The sequence below is a fragment of the Mus musculus genome, chromosome 13 (genome assembly GCF_000001635.26).
Source record: "Mus musculus strain C57BL/6J chromosome 13, GRCm38.p6 C57BL/6J".
In the NCBI taxonomy this organism is placed as follows: domain Eukaryota; kingdom Metazoa; phylum Chordata; class Mammalia; order Rodentia; family Muridae; genus Mus; species Mus musculus.
Window position 1 is genome coordinate 112,285,869 of NC_000079.6, and position 22,520 is coordinate 112,308,388.

At 43.4% G+C, this 22,520-nt stretch overlaps 1 protein-coding gene across 7 annotated transcripts in view; it reads left to right on the forward strand.

Annotated features, from left to right (window-relative positions):
- Positions 1-2,582: 2,582 nt before the first annotated feature.
- The window catches only part of Ankrd55 (ankyrin repeat domain 55), a 95,555-nt gene continuing 75,617 nt past the window's right edge, over positions 2,583-22,520 (forward strand). For 3 of the 7 annotated variants that reach the window (NM_001168403.1, NM_029898.3, NM_001168405.1), the window contains exon 1: positions 2,583-3,114. Coding sequence is in view for 5 of the 7 variants with exons in the window: in NM_029898.3 (NP_084174.2) it covers positions 3,060-3,114 (55 nt within the window). In the remaining 2 variants the exon portion in view is untranslated. Of the gene's footprint in view, positions 3,115-14,015; positions 15,013-22,520 lie in introns of all 7 variants that reach the window. The other 4 variants (XM_017315638.2, XM_006517789.3, NM_001168404.1 and 1 more) reach the window with 4 other exon arrangements.

Genomic DNA, 22,520 nt, shown 5'->3' on the forward strand with positions numbered 1-22,520 from the left:
ATATACACTTCCCAGGAGAGGGGCTAGCCTGCAAGGAGCACCAGAGAGCTTTAAAAGTGATAGAAATATTCTATATCTTGATTGCAGTAGGACATTACACCCTCACTCAAAATGAACTGGAAAATACATTTAAAAAAAAAAAAACTAACCTTTTTAGAAGCCCAGAAAAGTGACTGAATGATAACCATGAATTCTCATAAGAAGTTGGTTCCCATGCAACAGATTAAAAGGCAGAGCTCCAAAAAATCATGACGTTTGCCCAAGCCACACCTATATAACACACTCAAGCCCTCGTCTTCGGTCTGCCTACCTGCCTCTCTTCAGAATGAGTCCCTTACAAACTAACAGCCATACTTTGGTTTGGGTCATGATAAATGCTTTCACAGAAATCTACTAACTGGAGAGATAATATTTTGAGAGTCCTCTGTGTTAATTTCTTGAAGCTGCTGTAAGAAAATTATCACAAACTTGGTGGCTTCCAATAACCAACCAAAACTTACTATTTCACAGTCTGGAAATCCAAAGTTGAAAATCAAGGTGCTGCCAGAACCCAGCTCCCCCTCTAGGCTTTAGGAGACAATGGGTTCCTAAGTTCTTCCTGCTTTGGTGGCATAAGTGACAAATGACAGGAGGTTGTGTTGTTCCATGTTCTCCCCCACCCCCTTACCTCTGCATGTTCCTCTGAACAATAGAAACCACTGAGACACATTTCAAAGAGAGCTCCTTTATGTCGTTAGAGCTGAACAGACTCAGTTTGCCATCAAGGTCATGTTCATGGGTTCTGGGGCTTAAGGCGTGTATATCTTTTCAGGAGTCATTCTACAAACCACTGAGCCCACCCTGGTTCCATATAGCAGTGGGTTTGGAAACACTCCAGGCAACAGGCTAGAGTATCAGAAGGCTGACTTCAGCAGTTGTTCTTCTCCCAGTCCTGCTGTCCTACACCACCTAGCTCATCTGTCAACAATGTGTTGTATTTCTCCTCTGTATGCATGATGTGTGTGTTTGCTTGTGGGGTATATATATGTGTGGTATATATATATGTGTGGGTGACCATTTCAGCATACACATGTAGGGACCACAGTTGACATGAGTGTCTTTCTTGATTGCTCACCCTTTATATATTAAGGCACAGTCCCTCCATCAGATCCAGAGCTCACTGCTAGTCTAGCCATCCAGCTTGCTCCTGAAATCCTGTCTCCACCTCCCCAGCACTGAGATGACAGTCAAACTGCCACATCCTGGACTCTAAAAATGCTAAAGCAACAACTTGATCCACTGAGTTATCTCTCCAGCCTCTGCTTGTATTTTTAAATCAAATACTGCAGAGTATTTTGAAAGGAAGGAGCCCAAGTGGAAAAGAATAGCGATGAATAACATTGTTGGGTAAATAATAGTACTGCTGAGTCATAATAACAGTCCTGCTGAGTCATACTAACAGTCCTGCTGAGTCATAGTAACAGTACTGCTGAGTCATGGTTCTGTGAGGTGAATAACAGTGCTTGTGAGTGAGTGATATTACTAGTGAGTGGTAGCATTGTCATAGAGATGTGAGGCCCTTTTTTATGAAAAATAAATGACAGGCAAGTAGAAAATATGTGTCAAAAGATAAAAGAGAACTGCCTACAAAAGAACACAGAACATAGACTAGACCATTCTATATCAAAACAAATGTAAAGACTAAGAGTGTAGTTCAGTAGTTGACCACTTATCTAGTATATAATGTTTGGGTTTAATCTCTGTACTACAAAAAAAAAGTATTAATATAGCCATACGCAGAGGAAAAAAAGAAAACATTTCCAGCACTATGTCTAAAATCAAATATCTGTTAGTTAAAAAGAAAAGGGAGTTGCCATGATCAGTGACATACAAAAAGCCAGGTGCTATCACTCACCACCCAGGCTCTTGGAGGACAGATAGGAGAATCCTGGCTTCCTGCCAGCCAACCTAGGCACCCGGACAAGGCCTGGGTGTCAGGGAGAGACTCTCTCTGGAAAAAACAAGGAAGGTGATCCTGAAAAGAGATTCCTGATGGACCTGTGACATATACACGCTCAGGTGTGCACACATATAGATATAAAGCCAAAACCACAAAGGAAATGTCTTCATTTTGTAAAAACACAAACGAACTAGACAGATGTCTTCCCCTAGCAATAGACAGTACCACCGTATGCAAATAAGAGCAAGATTTCCCCCTCAGGTTTTTAACCCTAGAGGATGAATTTATTTGACTGCTTCTCGAAGCAGTATGGCTGGTGACTTGTCAGGCTTCATGCAGAATGCAGTAAGGCACAGCCTTGTGACTGCAGGCTGTTTGATTTAGTCTGCACAGATATTTGAACCTTGACCTTCAACCTTTCACTGCCCACCCTCAAAGTCTCTCTGACAGGAGGAGGTCACTGCAGGGAGCCTGAACCTCCCCCCATCCCCCCACCCCCAGCAGCAGTGCATAACTACTCAGCAGGGCACGTGGACTGCAGCCTCCTGCTACAATATTTACATCCTATTCCACTGAGATGGCCCGTCTCTGCTCACATGACCCAAATGCAGTTCTCACTCCACCAAGAACAAACAGCCAGCACGCAGTCTGCGCTGGCGGCTTTGCACATGCTCCGTCTGGCCCTGTGAATCTCACTCACTCATTGAGGTTTCTATTGGTTTAAAGCGACCTTCCAGTCGCCTCAGCCGAAGCTCTGAGATCTGCAGCATTTTCCTGGCCCAGATCCAAGGCAGGCACCCCCGTGAAGGCTGTCTTATTTTAGGGTTTGGGATGTTTTGTCTGTCTGCTTGGGGGAAGGGTATATAATACTCACACGTCAGTGTTGATGGTGAATGGGATTCTGAGAGTAACACTTCCTCCCCTGCAGAAAGAGTGTTTTTTATGTCTTTGCAAAGGTAGCCTTGAAGGCGCCCGGCAGATCTAACACACACTTAATTCTACAACGGGAGCTGACGCCAACGATGCTGAAGCTGACTGACGTTGGCTGCAGTGTGTGAAATGGTGTTTTCTCCTCTCCAGAGCCCTGACTGGGTTTTTTTTGCCGTTCTGATGGTAAACGATGAGACAGGCTACCATGGATTTCAGCACCTCTTCTGTGTTTGATCAGCACAAAGGTAACACGATGTTTTACCACTCCAATGGCGAAGAGATTTCCAGTTTGTAAGGAGAAGAGGAAAGGTGTGTGTGTGTGAGTGTGTGTGTGTGTGTGTGTGTGTGTGTGTGTGTGTGTGTGTGTGTGTGTGTGTGAAAACAAACCTGGTAAGGACTTGATAAGCTTTTAGGAAAAGAAAAGAAAAAAAAAGCTTACGGGCTTTCTGTCTTGCGGATGTATTCCTAGTCCTACTCTTTGGTTTGAGACATATCAGCTACTTTAGATAGTATCATCTTTATGTCATGTCATAAAGTATGTTAGAGAAAGCAATATCAGAATGCATACCGGGCCTCTTTCAGCCCGTAAATCTCATATTTCGTCACTTCAGCCATCACGAGGCACTGTGGATTCCCCTCCAAGAGAGACCTGACCCACAGACGGGTCCTGCTGATGCCACACCTCGTTCAAGACCGTGCAGTGACTTAATACTGTATTATTTAATTGCAATGGCAGAGTGGGTTTTTTCCCCCTACCCTTCATTTGCATACAGAAAGTCATCCTTCCACGGGCCAAGTAGGCTGTGAGATTCATTGCCATCATCAGACTCACAGCCTGTCAGTCTGTGTGAGTGTGGCTTTGCATGTGCTGTGTGCCTCCACACATGTATTTGTCATCTGTGTAATTAGACCATTTTTTCTATGTACGATGGAGGGGAATTCCCACACTTTAAATACAGCAGACCTTCCCAGAGCCTTTTAATGAAACGTACGGCATCTAACCCACTCGCCGCACTAGGATTCTGCAGCTTCTCAGAGCTTGGTTAGTTTCTTTCTTTCAGCTACACTATGAAATGGTGGCTTGCGGAAGCCTCATTAGCAATAGCCATTTCTTCTTTCTTTTTCCCAATTATCGATGCTTCAAGGCAAGGTCACCTCCTCTAGATCTGGCTTCGTGGCATGGGTAAATGATGTTTGCTCAATGGATTTCTCAAATAATAACATAGATTTAGATTCCTGAGGCAGATAGAGTCTTCTCCAATTCTTGCTCAGAGAGGGGGTAAAGAGGGAGAGAGAGAGAGAGAGAGAGAGAGAGAGAGAGAGAGAGAGAGAGAGAGAGAGATCGATCTTGAGAACATCTTGATTCACACTGAGTCTGTAGACAGGCACCACAGGAAGGGGGCTTACTGTAGTTCCCCCACCACCACCTCCTCTCCTCCCTGTACGTTTTGTTCCACTGATGGCAATCAGCAGAAGTGAGAGCTCTGCTTAGAATCAAGCTGCTTGTGCTGGTTAGAGAAGAGTGTTGCCAAGCCGCAGAATCACAGAGAAACACGGTGGTCATTTGGGAGACTAATCTGAGGGAGCAGGGACTGACTGCAGAAGAACAAGTCCTTCAAAACAAATGTATCTGTGCCAGCCTGGCTCTTTCTATCTGGAGTGAGCTTGGGAAATAACTAAAGTGCTGGTTTAGAATATTTTCTTGCAGCATCTTTTGTGGGAGCAATTCAGGGCAATTCTTCTACCTGATTCTTCCCATAATATTAACTCTAACTCTCTCTCTCTCTCTCTCTCTCTCTCTCTCTCTCTCTCTCTCTCTCTCTCCATCTCTCCATCTCTCACTCCTTTCTCTCTGATGGCAGCAGAGGTTTACACATTCATAGCTCTGAAAAGCAAATCAGTTCAGCTTTTCAGGCTCCACATTTTATCTGACCTCTCTGGACCTTCGCTTCCTTTGCAGTAAAATGATGGAAAAGCTGTTCACTGCAAAGATACATAATGGCATTTAAGCAGTTGCCCCCTTGTTGAGGCCCGGTGTTCCAAATCATGGCTGTGGCTGTTGCTGGTGATTTTAGTACCACTTGATCATCCCCTTGACCTCTAACTTAAATGTAACCGTCTCACTGAGGAGGTTCAGTTGCTGTTGGGTGGACTAGATTGCATACCTTCTTCAGTCAAAACCCCAAGGGGGCCTCTCAGAGTAAGTTCTGAGAGATAGTTGACAGAAATGATACCCACATAGTTCTATCACCACTCCCCAAGCCTTCCCCCACTGTAAAAGCACGGGAAAGCCTCATAACTTTTAAGGCATGAGTAGACTTCAATGTTATCTCATTTAGCAAACTATGGTTAAATGACTAAAAAGGTTGAGAAATTGAGCATGATTGCTTCCCAGCCTTTGACCTAAGATGAAGTGAGAGTGGCTGTTCTTACCAGTTTATTATCTGATATGACAGGGAGGTAAAATGAGAGCTTGCTTCAGCCACTCGGTGCATCGGCCTGGTATTACGGTATCTCCAGGAATGGTACAGTCCAGGGGATCGAGAGGGGGAGAGAGAGACAGAGAGAGAGAGAGAGGGAGAGAGAGAGAGGGAGAGAGAGAGAGAGAGAGAGAGAGAGAGAGAGAGAGAGAGAGAGAGAGAGATGGGCTGAGTGTGGAACTTGAGGGAAGGGATCTACTATGAATTGAAGCCAACAGCACCAGATTCGCATGTATATGTCGACAAGACATATCTTCTGGAAGCAGCTTAAATATATTTTGTAAACTTTCTCTAGGAATAAATAGACAAATGTCTACCTCCTCCTAATAGTCTACCAAGACTGGGAGAACCAATGACCTTATTGGGCTTGTTTACTGAATAGAGATGAGAAATTACTCACGAGATCATGAGTGACCCCCAAGCTGCCATACTACCCCAAAATCTCACCCCAATAGAGATAACTTTTCTAACACTGTGTAGATGGAGTCCCCCTCTCGGTGAAACATCCACAGTCTGTGTGTCCTAGAACCCCCCCCCCCAAGGCCCCAAGGTCACATGCAGTTAAGGAAGAATTGCATACAAATGTCTGGGAGGTGTGGGAGGGAGTAGACAGGATCTGAAGAGAGACTCCAGTGATCCTCTTCACGCCTTCTTTAAGAGGCAAATGAATGAATGTCCACTGTCAACAGGCTCCATTTTGAGGGTCTCCTGCAAGTAACCACAGCTGCTCTGATGGAAATGGCAGCTGTGGTGCTCAGAGGATATCGTTCTACAGCAGATACTACACAGTCCACTGGGTCCTGAACTTAGATGCAAAAGATATAAGCTGGGGGTGGGAAGTTAGGGGGCATTGAAAATAGTGAACTTGGCTTTTACCTGTGGGGTATCCAATAAAATGGGTGTGACTATGGCTTGATCCCTACCCCCAGGATGTTTCACTATGAAGCAAGGGTTGTAAACTGCTCAGTTCACCCCCCTAACATTTCAGGTGGCATGACTGAGCAGTTCAAGGTAACTCTTATAATAATCACAATCCACTGGTAACTAATAGGGAGGACCTAGACCTGAGTGCTCTCTGTGCAGACAACAAAGTAAGCTTTCAATTCATCAAGTGTCTAAACATAGACCAGAACTCAGCTAGCTCATGGCTGAGAAAATGGGGGAGAGAGTGCACGCAGGACTAAGAAGGTAAATCTCTATGACTGTGATTTTCTACAAAGTCTTGTCTCAAACCTCCAGAGCTGCCTGAGCCGATGGCTCTCTCTTGGCTTTGGTTTCTTCTCCCATGTGCTGGGCATGGTTTTGCATATCCACAAGGTCTCTTTGGGTTTCAAGACCAGGTTATCTGACTGGACCAGACTCTAGCTTGCTTTGTAAACTCCAGAAGGAGAAAACCTAAGACTGCAGGGCTTCCCCGTGCCTGTTCCTGTGTCTTGTGCTTTCTGCTCTCACCATAGCAACAACTCTGATCCCACGTGCTTCCCCTGGCTGTCTTCCCTCTCAAAGCCCACATGCAAGAAAGCACTGTAGTAAAACTTACTACAGAACACAGAGGTTCCTGCTCAAGTCAACGTGCTCTGTAACTGTAGATAATCTACGTTATCTACATTTTCAGCTCTGCCACAACTTGAGCAAAGTAAAGCTTTGTTCAGAGAGAAAGCCAGAGACAGGACTCCACAGCCTCCTCTGTCCCAGGCACTCCCTGGGTGGGTCAGAGTGAGGAGGGTCAGGTCTACTGGAGCGCTGTTGGGAAATGGAGCTGATGAAGTTGACTGTAGCCAGTGCAGCATCCTCAGGACTGCAGGCTCCTCACAGCCCGTCTCTTGCAGAAGCATTGCTGCGAGGATGAGAGGAAGGGCTGGTCTTCTGCTTGGGTTAGGACAGTTGACTAGTATCCGTGAGCTACTGTCATGAAGAACCACCACCAAGTGATGCTTAAAACAACAGAAATCTCTCTGTGTGCGTTCTGAAAGACGGAAGTCTGAAATCAAGATGTTAGCGGGAGCGCACTCCTTCTAGAACTTTCAGAGAAGACTCTTTTCTTGCTTCTTCCAGTTTCAGGCTCTCATGACCTCACTGTTTCCATGTCTGCTCCCATCTCTGTCTACCAGGCTGTATGTGCGCATCTCCTCTGTGTGTGCAGTACATGGTGCAAGTCACAAACTCCTCCTGCTCCAGACAATGCAGGAGAAACTCCTTATAATCTATGACTTAACTCAGTTTTTCTTTTCTTTTTTTAAACAATTTTTTATTAGATATTTTCTTCATTTACATTTCTAATGCTATCCCGAAAGTCCCCTATACCACCCCCCTGCCTTGCTCCCCAACCCACCCACTCCTGCTTCCTGGCCCTGGCATTCCCCTGTACTGGGGCAAGACCCAATCTTTGCAAGACCAAGGGCCTCTCCTCCCAATGATGGCCAACTAGGCCATCTTCTGCTACATATGCAGCTAGAGACATAAGCTTAGGGGGTACTGGTTAGTTCATATTGCTGTTCCTCCTATGGGGTTTTAACCCCAGTTTTTCACATCTAAGGCAATTGTGTGTATCTGTCTGTGTGTCTATGTGTCATATAATGCAATCATCATAGGTTAAATGATAGAAGTCAACTCTCAGGAATCAAATATGCTGTTTAGTTTTTTTGTTTTGCTTTTTTGTTTGTTTGTTTTTTGTTAGCCTGACACAAGCTGAGGTCATCAGGTAAGAGGAAACCTTAACTGAGAAAGTGAACTCTATCAGGTTGGCTTATAGCTGGTCTGTGGAGGAATTTTCGTATTTAGTGATGATGTGGATGGTCACCACAGGAGGCCCAGCCTACTGTGAGCAGTGCCATCCCTGGGCATGTGGTCTTGTATGGGAAAGTGATATACGCCTTTAATCCCAGCACTCGGGAGGCAGAGACAGGAGGATCTCTATGAGCTCAAGGCTAGCCTTGCTACAGAATGAATTCCAGGACAGCCAGGGCTACACAGAAAAAATCCTGTCCTGAAAAGCGGAGGGGGAGAAAGCAGGCTGAGCAAGCCACAGAGAACAAGCCAGTGAGTACTCTCCTCCATGGCCTCTGGTTCAGTTCCGACCTCAAGGTTCCCACCTAGAGCCCCTGAGCTGCCTTTCCCTCGTGGTGGAATATTATCAGATTGTCAGATGATACAAACCTTCCTGCCTCAAGTTGCTTCTGATTATGGTGTTCAGTAGAACACTGAAAAACCCAACTAAGACATAAGGCAAAATTTTATATATATATATATATATGTGTGTGTGTGTGTGTGTGTGTGTGTGTGTGTGTGTGTGTGTGTACATATATATATGAAATGCATTCTTACTCGATTTATATGGAAAGTTGGCATGCAAGAGATGAGCGAGAACACCTCTTTGGTGCCAACTCTGAACAGACACTATGTGTAGATAACACAGTGGTAGAACTGATGTCCCCCAAGCACTGTAGAGCCAGTCTCCTGTGCTAAAGACTACACACAGACCAACTCACAAGGGATCTACTACCGGCCTCTTTCTGTTTATTCCGTTGTATCAGCGTAATTCAGAAAGCTCATGACCTAACCGAACAATTACCACAAAGTTGGACAGCAAAGCTGGAATCCCAAGTCTGTTTTTCTTTAAACCCTATGTTTGTTTTTGCCGCAGTGTGTTGTTTTATTGGGTAGCTATAAAAATTTAACAAGAAAATTAAGACATCAATGAAAAAGATAAAATCAACGAGCTACTTTTCACAATCAAGTTACCCTGGGATATTTTAGATCAACACACAAATGTGCTGATTTTAACACTCAGCTTCTGGTCTAAAATGGGAACGCCAACGGAGACTTACTTGCGTTATGCTGAAAAAACAAAAGTTCAAACTGCTGGGCCATATCCAGGTGCCCGCAAAGGAATAAGCAAATTTGAAAGGGTTCAAGGAAGAGGGCAAGAGAAAGCAGGCAAAGGAGGGGGTGAAGAGGGGGCCTTACCTGGGTTTACCTGATGCTTTCAGGCTGAAAGACTGAATTTGAGGTTGGTTTTCTGATTGACAGTATAGGCAGAAGGAGAGCACACTGAGCCAACAATCCATGGGTTAGAATCAATTCCCTAAGGTGATACTCAGCCTTATTCATCCCTGGGTAAAGGAAGGAGAACAGAGAAAAAGAAGGGTGGAAGAATCTTTTTGCCAAAGTTTTGGGCCATTTCAGACCAACCCTGGCTTCACCTCCTCTCTGTTCTGCCCCTTTCTTCCCATCAGACAGCTCTTGGGCCAGGCTATGAGAGACTGGTCCATTCCAGAGACAGCGGAGGCTCACGTCAATCAATACCTCAGAAGACTCCACCTCCAGTAACCTGAGCATTCCTCCCCTTCTACCCTTCTCAGTACCTTTTATGGAGATGAACAGAAGGGAGCCCCTGACTGGTATTAGCCAAACAGCTCCCAGTCACACCTTAGGGAGGCTGGGCAAACGGGGAGTGATGCAATTCTCCACTACAGGACAGCTCTGTTGTTAGGGGCGGACTATGAGGATGGTATCCAGAGATTGAGGAAGCCCTGCTTGGGTAGCCAAGTCTCCGTGGTTTCCCACGATGTCACCAGATCCATTTCAGAAGTCTAACCCTCTACTCAAGCAGAACTGAACTGGTTCGCCACACAGTTCTCCATCTTCTCTGTTCACGAGCCCCACTGCATTGCAGGACTGCACCTCTGTAGATTTCCCCCTTCCCAATGGATTTCCCTCTTTGGGGGCCACCATTTTGGCACCTTAACAAAAGAGCACATCATGGCTCAGGGTCCATGAGAAAAGTGTGGCATGTAGTTGGTGTGGTTGGGCTAGACACCATCTCATAGAAAGACTGCTTCTAGAGGTTGTCACATGCCCAGTGTGCTCAGAAAGCCTGTGGGGGGGGCGGGGGCGGGGTTTAGTGTCTGCGTACTCTGTTATGTCGTGAAGGATCTGCATCTCCGATTTTCTGATCTACCTTCTAAAGTCCTCAGAGTTTCACCCACAATGAACTCTCTGCTAAGAGATGTGTGTGTTTTATAAGTGTCCTTCATTTATCTCTGTCTGTAAAAACTGAGCCTAGCACTGGGACATTAAAGAGCTTGTCCTGGGTCATTGGTTATACTGGGGAAGGAGAAGGTGTTGTGCTCTGTGCAGGAAACATTTCTATTTCTAAGTGTGCCCTCAAACATAAAATATAGGCACATAGTAAGCAAGTGCTCTGATCATTTTTTTTTAGCTTATTTGAAAATAACTTCACGTGTGTGTGTGTGTGTGTGCGTGTGTGTGTGTGTGTGAGAGAGAGAGAGAGAGAGAGAGAGAGAGAGAGAGAGAGAGAGAGAGAGAGAGAGAGGCCAGTGAGAGGATGGGGAGAGGATGTTTATACCTGTGGGATGAGCATCGGGAGGCCAGAGGCCATTTTGCCTGGACTGACTTGCCATCAATCCACAGCAGTGCTCCTGTATCTTCCCCACATGGCAGATGCACACATTTCCCTATTTGACTTTTTACAGGGTTGCTGGGACTCAAACTCTGGCCCTCAACACTCACACGGCAAGAAGTCCTGCCCACTCTACTGTCTCCCCAGCTCCTGAAGAGAGATTTTAATTTACAGAAATATAAGACTGAAAGTCTCCACCCAAATTACATTCATATAACGTAATATTTTAGCCTGTTTTATTATTTACTCTCTTCCTTCCATTCATTTTCCCTCCCTGCCATCCCCACCCCATATGTGTGTGTATTCATTCAATCTATGCTATGTACCCCAGTGCTATCTATTGACCCAATAATGCCTTTTATACTACTACCCACAACTCCAGTAAAGAATCCAGGCTAAGTTAAAGACATTCTGTTTAATTCTTCTGGCACTTTTTTTTTTTTTGTATCTGTAGACTCGTTTGGTCTCTTAGGACATTGAGATCTTTGAAATTAGAGCCTTCTTCATTTGTTAAAAATTGAGTTTCTCCTTTTGTAGCTCGTCTGAGTCTCCCTCATAGCTCAAATGAGAGCCTGCTTTGTTCTCAGGTGTCAGGTATTTCTCTCCTTATCACAGTATTGTCCAAATCCTCTACGGTGATCATCTGGGGGGAGGGGTCGCAGTAGCCAATGTCAATTGATACTAACAGGGCCAATTTTTTTTCCTATTTATGAAATTGGTGACTACTTTCTTCAAAAACAAACAAACAAAACCCAAAGCAATACAAGAATAAGTGAAGGGCAAAAGATGTAGTTTTCCCTTATCTAGTGGGGAAAAAAAGTGTGTGTTCTTCATAGCTTCACCACAGCCCGTTCCCAAAGCTCCTCGGTAGCAAGATGGCGCCCGCCACAGCACCCGTGAGTATCAGCTGCCAAAGAGAAACAACACAGTCAAGATTGCTAACCCAGATTAACTGTTACTAGAAGAGGTAGTTCCTCAGCTCAGGTAGCAGGCATGGTGACAAACTCTGCATTTTAATCATCTCATGTCTCTGAGATGAGACTCCATTTTTGGTCCACCCAAGGTTGCAGGACTGCCAAAGGCAACAAGATAAGAGCAAGGCAGCCATGTTAACTCAGGAGGCTTGCTCCCAGTCTCATCTCTCCTCATGCTACCCTTTACCCCCAGACACACCTCTTCTGTCCATCAGTGCATCCCACCAGCCCTTTCTTGACATGCAGCACTCACTATCGGGGAGACAGCTGGAGTTCTTGACAGAGCATTATCTTTCCTCTTGTCCGATGCCATTGGGCTAGGCTATAGGGAGATAAGCCAAGAAACCTGAGCTCATATTGGCAGCCCAAGTTCTTCCAGGGTGGGGTGGAACAGTCTCCATAGAAGCTGGCCTAGGGAGCAAAGAATGACATCAGCATCCGAACAAGAGAAAGAAGGAGGGGGTCAGAGCGCGAGGCCGTGCTGGCATGTGACCTGGGGAAGCCCTGTGATGGCCAGAGGCTTTGCATCCACAGACAGGGCTTGGCTTCTATCTCAGATGCTTCTGAGCCTTCTTCTCAGTCCCTTTGTTCTGTGAGGCAACAAGTCGACACTTCTCCAAAAGATGGTTTAGAGGGCCTGGGGCAGCTGTAAACAAAGGCGCATGAAACAACTTTTCAACCTGGGTCCCTGGCAGGTTGGTTGTGGTGCCTTCTGTTTCACCACTGAGATCATGGCTTTGATCTGAGGTTTCACCACAGTGAATCAGAATGGACAGCTACTTATTTTTAACACCTTGGTTTTTAAATCAGTGAGAGGGCCATCTAAATCCACCTGACTTGATGCTCTTATTCTGTGCTTATTTAATATTATGTGAAAAAGTATCCCTAGGCTTTGGGCCATAAGCAGATTGACCTGGCAGGGAACCACTGGGCATGAGATGGTACACAGGGATCTGATAGTCATAGAAGAATTGACTTAAGGATGCTGTTTGAACACTTGGGTACCATCCAAGTTTCCCAGCTTTATATTGCCCTGGCAATCAGTCCAGTTTTGATGTGGATCCTTATTATTCTAGTAATTATAGTTTTTTAAGTTTGGTTATTCCATAGAAGAAATTTCCTTCAATATCGATCTGTTTTCATTAAGACGTCCTTACCCATTCTATTGTTTCCTCTTTGTGTTTGTTTCTGTTTGGGGGGGGGGGGGTGGTAGCACAGTCGTGCCCTTTCTTCAAAAAATAATGACACTTTCAGAATTGAGAATTAACTTCCACTCTAAATATATAACACCACACCCTCCCTCTTTACATGTGAGATTGAAGGACAGAGGGATTCCCAGTGATGGAGTGCTGGGGACTCTGTGGTCATTGAAACCACAGAAAATGCTCATGTCCCAAGGGTACCAGATACTGTTTAATGTCTTGGCTCCCAGCTCTTCCCACTTTGCAAGACGTACTTGCTGAGATGAGGCTACAAAGGTGTGATACAAGGGTTGAATTAATTAATACATGCAAAGTACTGGGAACTATGCCTGGCCCACAGTAATTGCCTAGTAAGCGCTACTGTGGGTTCTACGAGGCTTATAAAGATAGTTATGATGATCCCCTTAAGATTTTTATCAAGATTTAATGAAGTAATACATGCAAAGCCCTTGAAGCCATCCCAGCCTATAGTGTTGACTTGGAAAGTGCTGGTTGACTTAAAAAGACTATTACAAATGACTCATCTAAATTCCTTGGGGCAAGCTCTCTCCCCAGGTTCAAGCTGCCCTCTCCTCTGTAGTGGATTCATGACAAAGCACCTCTTTTCAACTGAGGCAGGGGTGCAAAAACCACAGTAGAATAAAAACTAATGTCCCTGGACAGCTGGTAGATCTTAGATGATGCTACATACAGTTTTTTTTTCTCACTCTAGTCCCTTTAGCCTATAATGTTGGGGGAGATTTTACTAACACATACCCACAAATCCAAGTGTCTTCATGTCCTGCTGTTGTATTCTTTTTAGTAGCAATGGAATTTATTACTGATTTTTGTCCAGTAGAATTTAATTTGCAGTTTTGTGTTTACAAGTTTAAATGGTCAATAAATGCCTCTCTCCCTCTCCCTCTCTTTCTCTCCTCTGTGTGTGTGTGTGTGTGTGTGTGTGTGTGTGTGTGTAAGAGAGAGTGTGTGTATGTGTTCAGTTTAGAATAAGCTTAGAAAATCCAATTTTTAGAGAAAAAGAACATCACTCTTTTTCTATATGAATTTCTCATCTCTTGATTATTTTAGCATCTATCTTCACATTTTAAGGAAATCTTCTCACACACTTTGAGGAGCTTTGCGCCTCTGCCGCTTGCTTTGCCATCTTCCCTGGTTGTGTGATCAATATCGCTGCTGTGCTTCCACCTTTGGCTTGGCTGTGAGATGTATTTTTGCTAATGTGAGTAGAGACTCTAACAGGATGATGTTCCTGAGCCACAAAGCTTGTACAATGGTGGAGAGTTGGGGATAGGCTGCCACAGGACAGAATGGAATGTGGGAATGTGGGAATGTGGTGTGCCCATCCTGAACCAAAGAAAGGTCAGCGTCCAATGGATCATATGGGGTCTTTGCATGCTGGTAAAAGGGCAATTACAGACCACAGTGACTGGGCGGTTACAGGTCATGGGGTCTATGGGTCAGAGGGGAGAACTGGGTCTAAGAACCTTCAGCATTAGTTGGGTTCCTCCATTTACTACCCATGCAACTCTGGATAAACCACTTACTCTCAACCTGGGTTCCTTCACCCACAAAATGAAAGAAACCACAGTCCCTACTTCTTAAAGTAAGAATTAAATAATCAGATGAGTAGAGTGCTTATCACAGTGCCTGGCCTATTCTGAGCATTATGCAAGGGTTTCTCATAATTGCAAATATTACTGAGACAGCAGCTTAGCACCTGGGTGCCCTTGCTGTGACTCAGAGGTGTTCCGTGGAAGTACTTGTGAAGGAGTTTTCACTAACACTAGCTTTGTGTTCAGATTTCTTCAGAAGTTCCCAGAAAAGTTTTAGAATCTGAAACTGTGCAAGAAACAACAACAACAAAGATTCAAGAACTCTTACTGCGAACCTTCCATGAGAATCTGGAGTGTGAGCGTGGCAGCCACCGGCTGCATCTCCAAAGTTGTGCATGAATCACTGCAGAGACAACAGTTCTGGGAGGTCCCTACTTTCCACATCATGGTGCCATAGCCAGGGACATACAAGGCTCCTCCTCCAAAGTGTGGATGACGTAGTATCCAACCAGGTAGCCATTATAAATTACTGGGGGGGAAGGAATTACCTAATAATTGACTTGTTGAGTAAAGTTGATTGCACAAAAGTAAATTTTTTTAAAAAATCATGTTACTCAAAATTAAAGGTTTACAAATAATTTAGTGATCAAGTCTAACAAAGACTTGTCTAGCCATAAATGCAATATTATAAATTTTAATATAATATGCATAGGTTTTCGAGTATATAAATACTCAAAAACCTATTCTTAAAACCAAGTGAAACCAATAGAGCCAAGTGAGAACAGAAGTGGCAGAGAGGAGCCCAGAGCTGGAGCATCGCTAACTGATGAAGGGTTAGCGTCCTTACTGCACAGGAAGCTCGTCTAGACCTGGCCAAGTGATGCCTTGAAGTAATACAATGTGACGTCATCCTGTTAGAGTTTATACTCACGGTAGCAAAAATACATAGTTAATTCATAAATGCCCACAAAGATGAAAAAACTTTTAGGAACAATAAAAGAAGTGACCATTGAAAATTATATAGTAGTGTCCTTTTGCAGCAGCAGTAGTAGTTATGGAGAGTGTTGATATAAGGAACCCTTGAAGCTGAGGCAACGTGAGCATCTAAATGACTAATAGTGAGTAAATGATCAAATTAGCCGTGCTAAGTTCAGCAAGTCACATTTTAGGTACACTTTAAAAGGGATGTCATGAAACTTCTTGACATAGTAACTTGCTTATAATCAGATATTATGTGGGAAAGGGCAAAACCCCAAACTATTTGTATTAACATAGTTATACCTTTATAAGGAACATATTATTTCCACATTATGCTCAAAGCTATTAGTTACTGTTTATTTCAACATTAAAATAATTCCAGGGTCAGTGAGATGGCTCAGTGGGCAAAACCCTTCCTGCAAAAGCCAGGCCATCTGAGTCTGGTCCAAGGAATCAGAATGAAGGGACAGAACCCAATCCCAAAAGTCATTCTCTGACCACCACACCCACGCTCCCTTACTCTCCTATGCACATATCTCTCTCTCTCTCTCTCTCTCTCTCTCTCTCTCTCTCTCTCTCTCTCTCTCTCTCTCTCTCTCCCTCTCTCTCTCTCTCTCTCTCTCACACACACACACACACACACACACACACACACACACAGGAGCTCAGAGAATTCCATTCTGTTTCTCAAATCCTGTCACAATCTCATCAATCCACAGAAGTAACACCATTTGAGAGAAAGTTGGGATCTCTGGCACCAATGGCCGACAGTAGTCCAGACTTCAGCCACAGACAGCAAGTCACTGTTCTAACCTCTGAAAGCCACACCAACTTCAGCAAGTAGCCCCTTCCAGAACTTTCCTTCTCCTATTCCTTGCTGCATTTGTTTCAGAGCTATTGGGACCTGTTAACCGCCTGCTTACTCCTTGGGAATGTCCCTTATCTTTTGTGTTGCTACTCAGAATACCTGGAAATAGGACTTCAGTCTTTTTTATTTGGAGTTCAAGATGGAGAACAAGAAAAGAGTTCATGGTCTCAGTGGTAGGGGAAGACCGACCTAACAGATGCTTGTAACTATACACTCTGATACAGATAGATCTCCACCTCCAAGCTCATCTCCCATGAATACTCCTTCACCCACCTAGGACTTCATGCAGTGGGTAGAAATAAGTCATTCTAGGAAGGGGTTGGAATGTATAAAACCCCTCCACGCCTATAGGTAAATAAGTAGCATTAAGACACCAACTTTTAAATTTTTGTTTATGTATTTTTACATGTGTGAGTATTTTAGCTGCATAGATGTCCATGTATCACACATGTATAGGGGGCCCCTGGAGGCTGGAAAGGGCATCAAACCTCCCAGAATGAGTAACAGACATTTGTGAGCTGCCATGTAGACCCTGGGAATCAAGCTGGGGTCCTTTGTAAGAGCAGCCAGTACTCTTAACCACTGCATCATCTTACCATCGTCCTATGCTGTTTAATCTTTTCATATATATTTTCTTCTTACCTGGATGTCGATATTTTTAAATGAAAAAGCAAAATAATGTAAAATGACAGTTCAATTAAATCAAGATGTCCAAGAATAGGACTCAGACATCACTTTTTTCTTTTCTTTCTTTCTTTGTTGTTTTGTTTTTGTTGCAAATTCCCAGGACAATTCTAATGTGCAGCCAGGGTTGGAATCTAGGATGTCTTGTTTTACCAAATAGACTTTCTGAGTCACAATGGTGCATAATAAATAATGTGCTGGATACTCAGAAGGAGAGTCAGATTAAGAAATGGTTTCCGATGTCAGCTTTTCAGTGTCTTGTAACTGTATACTGAGAGCTCTGGTGTGAAGTTTGAACCAGCTTTGCTTAAACTACGTGTTCACAGTGAGGGCTGAGGGCAGCTTCAACTCTTACGATGCCAAGGTCGTGCCTTCCATTAAAGGAGGAGCTACCTTCTTCCACCACTTCAGTCAGCTCTAGCCCAAAGGTTATGAGCTGTAAGCCTTCACTTTTTACATCTTCCCTGTAGTTGATCTTTCCTACTTTATGGGTTCTTCTTTTTCTCACCCTTTATCTCCACCCCCTTTCCACCCTGATCACTAGATAGGAGACCAAGAAGGAGGGGGAGAGAAGATCTTTGAATCTAATTTCTTTCTTCTTGTTTTTTCTTTGAGCATAACTACTAACAGCCAATGGCCACACCTATTGGGGCTCTAGCATTTATATACCCTCTGAAAAGTTCCCAGAATTCCAAATGTCACATAATCACAAAAACTATCTGCAGCAGACAAACCTCTGCTGGAGCGCAAGGCAAATCGAAGACAGATGCTGCTGGGCTTAAAATGAAAACATATTTTTATAGTATTTCTGTGGTTTTTTTTTTTTTAAAGAAGCCAAAATTCCAGAATTGTCACTACATTTTGCCTCTTCATTTTTAAGCCATTGATTATGCTGGGGGTAGTAGGTAATTATAAACAGAGACATTTTCTCTTTTTTTATTACATATTTTCCTCAATTACATTTCCAATGCTATACCAAAAGTTCCCCATACCCTCCCCCCCCACTTCCCTACCACCCATTCCCATTTTTTTGGCCCTGGCGTTCCTCTGTACTGGGGCATATAAAGTTTGCGTGTCCAATGGGCCTCTCTTTCCAGTGATGGCCGACTAGGCCATCTTTTGATACATATGCAGCTAGAGTCAAGAGCTCTGGGGTACTGGTTAGTTCATATTATTGTTCCACCTATAGGGTTGCAGATCCCTTTAGCTCCTTGGGTACTTTCTCTAGCTCCTCCATTGGGAGCCCTGTGATCCATCCAATAGCTGACTGTGAGCATCCACTTCTGTGTTTGCTAGGCCCCGGCATAGTCTCACTAGAGACAGCTACATCTGGGTCCTTTCAATAAAATCTTGCTAGTGTATGCAATGTTGTCAGCGTTTGGAAGCTGATTATGGGGTGGATCCCTGGATATGGCAGTCTCTAGATGGTCCATCCTTTCGAAACAGAGACATTTTCAATGAACTAAGTGCTTTTGGGGTCACTGGCCAGACCTTTCCTGCTCAGATATAATCGTAAGTTTTGATGGTAGCCACAGCTTTTCATTTCCTGTGGAAATATAAACAAATCTGCATCCCCATTATGAAACTTTCAGTGGCTTCCATTCTTATGTTAACATATCCTTATAGTATATGCTGATTTAATTCCACAGTACTTTCTATAACCCAGTGTCTCTCAGCTTCTATTTCAATCCCGTTTATTTGCAATTTTAATTTTGGCCTCAGATCATTAACAACTGTTTGCCAGAACACATATTTTTCAGTACATCCCGACCCTCCTGTTCTTTCTACTGGAGTGGCTTTGCCTGTGATGTAGGGAAACAGCAGCTTGGCAACCCTATCACCTGTGTTAAATTGTATCTCTCTTTTTGCATAAGCCATTATTTTCATTTCTCCTTGGAGAACTTCATCTACAATTCTTGGATGCACAATGAATCCCTGGGAAGTCAGTCCACTCCTTCCCAAGATCATCCCTACTGTCCCAGAGGGCGAAGGACCATAAACTCCAGTCGTTATTTTATAACACTGAGGTTTGGGGGATAGAGGAAGATGTTTATTTGTGGCCAAGTCTACAGCGAAGCTGCCTGCAGTATCGTGCATCAATCTCCAATGCTGAATGGAGGATTTTTGGTCTGCACGTCGCTCTGGCTGTAATGGCTCATATTTTTTTGCTGTGGGGCCTGGAGCTAGGCCCCCAAGGCTGTTTCTGACTAGTAAGAAATTACCTCGAATATCTCTTTAAGACCTACACTCATTGGTCCAGTGTCAACCCTCGCTATATTGCCTCACATCCCTGGAAGCCTAGGCCTTGTTTCTAGTTTATATTTAGAAAATCATTGCCCTTAGAGATGCCTTATTCAGAATTTTGTTGCAAATATTTCCCACAATTAAAGCACCAGTTATTTTGAGATCCGAGACCTTTAGCAGCTTGGTCACAGTATCTTTGCAAATGATTGTATTTCCTGCAGTTGAAACCCTGGGCATTTTGATATCTGAAACCTCTGACTATAACTTGATTAGTATGATACACATTAGAACCAACACCTGGTGTATCCCTTATACACTTGTCTATAGGCACTGCTCTCACCTTTAATGATCTAATAACTTTTTTATATTTAGTATTTGAATTTTCATATGCCAAGGACTCTATCAACATCTGTCTTGCATCATGGTCTGATACAGTTTTGTTCATTGCTGAGACCGATGTTCGTAAAAACTCAGTGACAGCTCCTCCGGAACCATGTATAATCTTTGTAAACCAGGTGGACTTTTTCCCCAGGGCTCCTCAGCTTTGTCCCAAACTCTTAAAGCCACTAAGAAACATTCTTCTATAGTAACATCATCAAGTTGAACCTGTGCTTTTACATCAGAGTACTCCCCTTCACCCAACATCTAATCTTTTTCTATATTCACCCACCTCACTCTATTTCAATGTTCAATATTCACAGCTTTCCCACCCCCACCATGTTAACCATTAAAACTGTGGACCAGTCTCTAGTACAGCTGTTACAAATACCTTCCAAGCTTGAGAAATGAGTCTATTTTGAGTAGCCCAGTTATTTAGAATTTGTCTCACAGAAGGTGAATGCATCCCATATGAAATCATGGCCTCTTTAAATGCCTTAGAGCTATCATTTCTATAGGATGTCATCCTATCTCATCATAGCCTCATTACACCTTTAGCAAGCATATGAGAAAGTTGATGGTGATGATCTTGTAACCCCAGGTTCCTCTCACTCTAGTGACTCCGTTGCTTCTAGATTAACGCTTTCTCTCAAAATGGGCTGCATCATCAGCACATCCTCCCACTTTTTCAGCTTCTCTCTGACCTGACCAACTCCAGCACCATTTCTTTCACCCTTTCCTTCTACAGGAAACCTCCACTCTCTTGCCTTTCTTGCCAGGACTGAGCCTTTTTTGTTTTCTCTTCTCCTGTGAGCCTCGATCCCCAGGTACTTCCACCTCCACCGGCAACCTTTCCAGTTGCATAGACAGCCCCCAAGAGCACCCCCTTCTGTTTCCCATTTCAGCCATCTTTTGTTTCTCATGCCCCTCCATTTCCACCTGCAATATTTCCACCCACTCATCCAATCTTTCAAACTTTTTTTTAAACAAAATATATGAAGAAAAAAGAAAAAAATAACAGAAAAATTTCCTCTGGGAGCAATGTGGAGGATGTCTGGTTGCAGCTCCAATAAACTTTTTGCTTGCCTCTTGAAAAAAATATATTGATTCCTTTGTTCCCTGTCATTTCATTCATGGCATTTGAAATCAAATCCTCTACTTTATTCTTTAACTTCAAGCCCCATGTTGATGTGCTGCTTGTAGCTGGTCTTTGCTACTTTGTGGATTCTTCTTTTTTTCCCACACTTTATCCCCCCAGTTTCACCTCCTATCACTAGATATAAGAGAAAGGATAGAGGGGGGAGAGAGCCCTAAACCTAATTTCTTTCTTTTAGTTTCTTCTTTGAGTGTGAGTACTAACAAACTGCTACTCCCCTGAATGACCACCAACCAACAATCCCACACACACACACACTCCTTTATCAGGGCCCTAGCACTTAGATTCTCTCTGAAAAGTTCCCAGAATTCCAAATATCACACAATCACAGAAACTATCTGCTGCTGACAAAACCACGCCTCTGCTGGAGGGCAAGAGGCAAGCACAGTCAGCTGCCGAGAGGCAGACCCACATTGCCACATCTGATGAAGACAAAAACTGTCCTTATAATATTTCTATGGTTCTTTTTAAAGAAACCAAAACCCAAAATTTTCACTATACTACCCTTCTTCAGTTTGCCAATTTGGAGACAATATGCTAGTAAAATCAGCAAACACCTGACCAATATATTAAACACTGCTCTTACTCATAGTCTCTGAAGTTTAGAATTATTTTTCTTCAATAAAAAAAACAAGTCATTTATCCCAAACAACTGTGCATTGATGCATAGGACCTTCAAAAGAGGTCCTATGGGGAACAATTATATACCAGGTTAGGTTCTATTCATTGCTTTTATGAAGCAAGTAAGTAGCCTAAGACAAGTAATGTAACAATTATCTCAAAGATTAAAAGCTGCTGTATTTCAATTCTTTGTGGGCAGCTTTGATGGCAGATCATCATTGTCAATTTGATTTGGTTTTAAATTATCTAAGAGATACAATTCTGTTTATCATATGATGATAGGTGACTCAATATTTGGCTCCCCACAGATGTTAGGTAGACATGTTGAGTACCAATCAGAAAAGGAAACATAGAGGTCAGCAGTCTACTCAACACCAATGTCTCCTCCAAAGGTATCACCAAGATATGTTCAGTCAGAACCTACTGAGGTACTGGCTAGGAAGCACTAGTTCACAATGTAGCTCCATCCCTGTCTCTGGTTCTCTGAAAATCTCTTCTCTGGTTTGTGCTCACCAGAATTCAGTCTGGGCCTGCAGGAAACAATTATTAACTTGTTACCAGTATTTGAAAGCAGCTGTATGTTTACCACAGTCTGCTCCTTTTTAATTGAACCAAATCTACTTCTTTATATACTTCTTATCTTTCCAGAGTTCCCACAGGATGGTAGAAGCCTGACTCTATCACCTGATACTTTGAGAAAATGAATAAGGTAAAGATAGTCAGATCATTGTCCAGAATAATGAAAGGGGAGATGACATAATGTTTATTTATATTTAGTTTTCAGAGCTAGGCAGGCTAACACAATCCTTTTTAAAAATTCATGTAAAATTTACACTCCCCTAATTAATGAAGGACTAATGCAATATATTAACATCAAGAGTTCAATAAGAATTGAGTGGATAAGAAAACCCATTTGCATTTGAAGATACACCCTAAATTGATCAGTAAATTCAGTTACCCCATTTTAAAGGTTTCTATACGTTAAAGCAAGCAAGAAACAACAACAACAAAGCCCACATCTTTTAAAGAATCACTGACAGGGCATTCTGTGAATGCTCCTTGAGTGCATGTAGTCTCAGCACAAGGGAGAC